This window comes from Cynara cardunculus, assembly GCF_001531365.2.
Source record: "Cynara cardunculus var. scolymus isolate 2C chromosome LG 8, CcrdV1, whole genome shotgun sequence".
NCBI lineage: Eukaryota > Viridiplantae > Streptophyta > Magnoliopsida > Asterales > Asteraceae > Cynara > Cynara cardunculus.
This window is the reverse complement of record NC_037535.1, coordinates 19876837-19880783: the sequence shown is the minus strand read 5'-3', so window position 1 is coordinate 19880783 and position 3947 is coordinate 19876837. Positions and strand designations below refer to the sequence as shown.

Below are 3947 nucleotides of genomic sequence, written 5' to 3'. Positions count from 1 at the left end.
GGTGAACATAATCTCTCCTCATGGTTCACTATCTTAACTCATGTTGCCTGAGTTTATTTATTTCTAGGTTGGCTACGATAAGCAAGGGCTTCCCATAGGATTGCAGATTATAGGCCGTCCATGGGGTGAAGCTACAATATTGCGTTTGGCTGCTGCAGTTGAGGTATATCTATACTTGTTTACACACATTCCTCTGCTACTTCCCACACTTGTTTCCTATTAATTTTTGTTTCGCAAGCCGGGGGTCTTCATAGGAATACTCTCTACCCCTTGTGGTAGAGGCAAGGTCTACATTCATCCCCTAACCCTACCTCTGCGCGGGATATATATACTGCCTCTCTTCTCTCCTCAAGGGCTCTTTTGGGGGAGTTAATCTGGGGGTTCCACATATTTTTACATGGTATCAGAGCCAAGGTCTACCACTCTAGGGACTCGACATAGCCACCTCTCGACACTCTAGGATAATCTGTTTTAAATTTGGGCTTCGGGTTTAAGATATCGATGAAGAACTTGCATAATATATTGGATCGTGAACACAATCACTGTCCATAAGTAATATTTTGACCCTATTGCAGCTTCAAGGAATCACATAATTTACTTTGGGATAATCCAAATATGCACTCAAGATTTGTGGGCTAAATCGAGAGTAAAAACACAGATGCTTTTGTGTTTTGAATGTATTAAAATGAGATCGAATACCCCTTGAATAGATTTGTCGGCTAAATTGAGAGTAAAAACGCAGCCCCTTTGACCTCCGCTTCATGGCAATCTTAGCTCCAAGGAAACTTATACGAGCGTGCACTCCGCACCTCCTCACTCATATTATAGCTTAACCAATGAAACCCCATCAATCTCAAGTAAATCCGCAACTACACTAAAATGCTTGATGACATTAAGTCACCAATAATCTGTGCCCATATAGCCTACATTGGAAGGGGGGTCTTAGAGTCTTACATCGGCTAGACTTGAATCATTTCTCCTTTTTTTGGAGAGTTAATGTGGGGTTCCACATATTCTCAAGGTATATCTATCTGTAACTCCTAAAAAGCAAGAACCAATTTCGATAGCACGACCCATCAAACACCTGAATATTTGTCAAGCACACTAGCATTTGCAATACTAACATGAAAACACCGATAAATTTCAGGGACTATGTATCGGTGCGAAGCAACCGGCATCGTATTTTAACATTTTGAAGGGACAATGAGATGCAGGGTCACTTGTTATTCATGTCCATAGATGTATTTTCTGGAGAACCTTGTGCAGAAATGTGTTATGACCTTTGTTTTGTGGGCAAAGGATGTTTATTGGGTACAAAAAATGTTTTAAGGCATGACTAATCTCTATTCCTTTAGGTTTATTAACGGGGATTTGCATTCTCGAACCTGTTATATCGTAAACGTAATACTATAAATTAATCAAATTTGTTCTCGACGGGTTTTCAACATGATGATCGAGAATTATTCGAAAAAAACAATTAGCAATAGTATTAAGCCAATTGAAAAGTAGATGACAAAGTACTGAATAATTTAAAGTTAAAGAAATGGATGGGATGGAAATGGTCGGCTTCCTCTCACGACTCGCCTATTTCCCTAATGACCGTTCTAAGGGGTGTTTGGGATTGCTTATTTAAAATAACTTATGTTTTTTTGTAAAAGTACTTATTAACTTATGTGGTATCAAACCGGAGTTTTGTAAAAAGTGTTTGGATTAGCTTATAGCGGTACCAAACTGCAATAAGCTGATAAGTTGTTTTTTTAACTCTTAGTGATTCAGCGACCACGATAGCCTCTATCCCCCAAAATTTTCTTACACGGTACCCCAAATTGCATATAACGGGTTATACCTTTATTTTACATATTCCTTTTTAAACAGTGACATTATTGTGTTAAAACATTAATCAGTTAATTGAACTAAAAAACAAAAATAATTAATAAATTGGTTAAATATATGAAATAACAATTTACTTTAATAATTTTTTTTATTATAGCATTGTACTTTTAAATAATTTTTTATTACGGTATCGTACTTTGAAAAATCTACCTATTACATTAATGGTTAACCTATTACCTTTTAAACCAGTAAACCCATTACCTTTCTTTTGCTTCCTTAGCTTAAATGATGTGACATAGATGACACATTATTTTGAGGACATGACTAAAATAAAAAAAGAGTGAATTGTGGATTTGGGTCCTGTGATTTGATGTTTTCTTTGATTAGGGTCTTTATGGTATGTTTATTGTGGATTTGTTTCTTGTGGTATTCAATTTGTTTTGGTCATGATCTATCTGACTAACGTTTCCGTTGACTTCGTTAAATTAAGGATCATTTTAGTCTTTTATCTATTTTTTATAAAAAGGTAAAAATCTAATTAATGTAATATATTTATATGTCAAGTAATTTTATTTTAACAAATATGATACATTCTTTAAAAGATAAATATTTTTTTGGTTAAAAAACGTAACAATTCTTTTTTTTCTTTTTTCAAAAAATACATATTTTTTAAATATGTTAGCGAGATAAATTGTGTTTTACTTAGTTTTTTAATACTAGTATATTAATGAATAATTTAGAAATTTTCTAATTCATTTAATATATTTATTAAATGATATGTAAAATCAATTTTTTTTCTTTCAAATTATAATGTTGTAGTAAGAAATATCACACCAATAAAATTATAAACGTGGACATCTCATATGGACAATGATATGACATGGAAATCTGGTAACTTGTATCATATCCTCTTAATTCAAATAAAAAAAACTAATGATTGCTTTAATCTCGATTTTGAGGGACTAATTTTTTTAATTAAAATTTAGGATTAGAAACGAATACTAAATTTAAGTAAATATGTTTGATTAAACATACAATATATAAATATTAAAATATTAAAACTTAAAGTATAATGTTGTAATAGAAACTGATGATGCTATAATAAAATAATTTTGAAAGTACAATGTTGTAATAAGAAATAACATGTCAACGGTATAGTATATGTGGACAATCTATGTGAATAGTAAAATGGTATGGAAACCTGGTATAACGAGTAAATTCAAATGAAAATGTTACTTATAAAAAACAATTTGAAAGTATATTGTTGTAATAAGAAAAACTGAAAATATTATACTATAATAAGGTAATTTATGAAACTAGGTTGCTATTTACAACAATGGGGGGAGGAGAAGAACACTGTTTCGAACCTATGGTCGTCTCGTGGCCGATGTTAGCATTGCAAACATGAACTCGAGATCGACGTTTCTGTAATAAATTTGAAACCAAATTACGGAATGACCAAAATGTTCATGATTTAACAATCTTAGGGGATGTTTGGCAGTTACTGATTGGTTTTGTGCAAAATCATTAAGTGGTCAGAATGATTAAGAGACTCTCATTATATAGTGCAAAATGAAATATAATTGTTTGGTACTTGTTTACGATGAAATTAGGGCTCTTAATGGTTAAGGGAGGCCCAAGATACAATATCATTCAGAGGGTTTTAGAACCATTAAGGGGCAGACTTTTTTTTTTGCCAAACAATATTTACCTCTTAACAATTCAGAGATTGCCTCTTAATGAAACTATTAAGATGTAAACAAACAACCCCTTAAAGGTGGATGAAATAAGAGGTAGGAGCCCAATCCGTAATAAATTTGAAAGTGATCAAACTTGTAATTTATTTTGGGGTATTCTAACGCCACCCCCTGCTACTTCTTTCACCCTACTTTTTCTATACCCCCACCTATATGAAATAATAAAATAATTAAAATTTATTTATTTTATTTTTCAATTTTAACCCTTTAATATTTTTAGTTTTAACCCTTCAACTTTTTAAATACTTTCCTATTATATCCTCCAGGTTTTTTATCTATATTATAACTACATATATTAATTAACTAATATTATTATTAATTAATTAAGTATTAAGGATACATATTTTTTTAATAATT

At 31.7% G+C, this 3947-nt stretch overlaps 2 protein-coding genes across 4 annotated transcripts in view; one reads left to right on the top strand and one right to left on the bottom strand.

Annotated features, from left to right (window-relative positions):
* Positions 1–1432, top strand: part of LOC112516588 (fatty acid amide hydrolase-like) — a 27471-nt gene extending 26039 nt beyond the window's left edge. For 2 of the 3 annotated variants that reach the window (XM_025123721.1, XM_025123720.1), the window contains 2 exons: positions 68–163; positions 1148–1340. In XM_025123721.1, the coding sequence (XP_024979489.1) occupies positions 68–163; positions 1148–1207 (156 nt within the window). In that variant the 3' untranslated portion in view covers positions 1208–1340. Of the gene's footprint in view, positions 1–67; positions 164–1147 lie in introns of all 3 variants that reach the window. The other variant, XM_025123719.1, reaches the window with a different exon arrangement.
* A 1709-nt stretch (positions 1433–3141) lies between these two features.
* The window catches only part of LOC112516280 (protein RMD5 homolog), an 11098-nt gene continuing 10292 nt past the window's right edge, over positions 3142–3947 (bottom strand). Inside the window, exon 4 of the mRNA XM_025123298.1 lies at positions 3142–3258. Coding sequence (XP_024979066.1) covers positions 3142–3258 — 117 coding nt within the window. The remainder of the gene's footprint in view (positions 3259–3947) is intronic.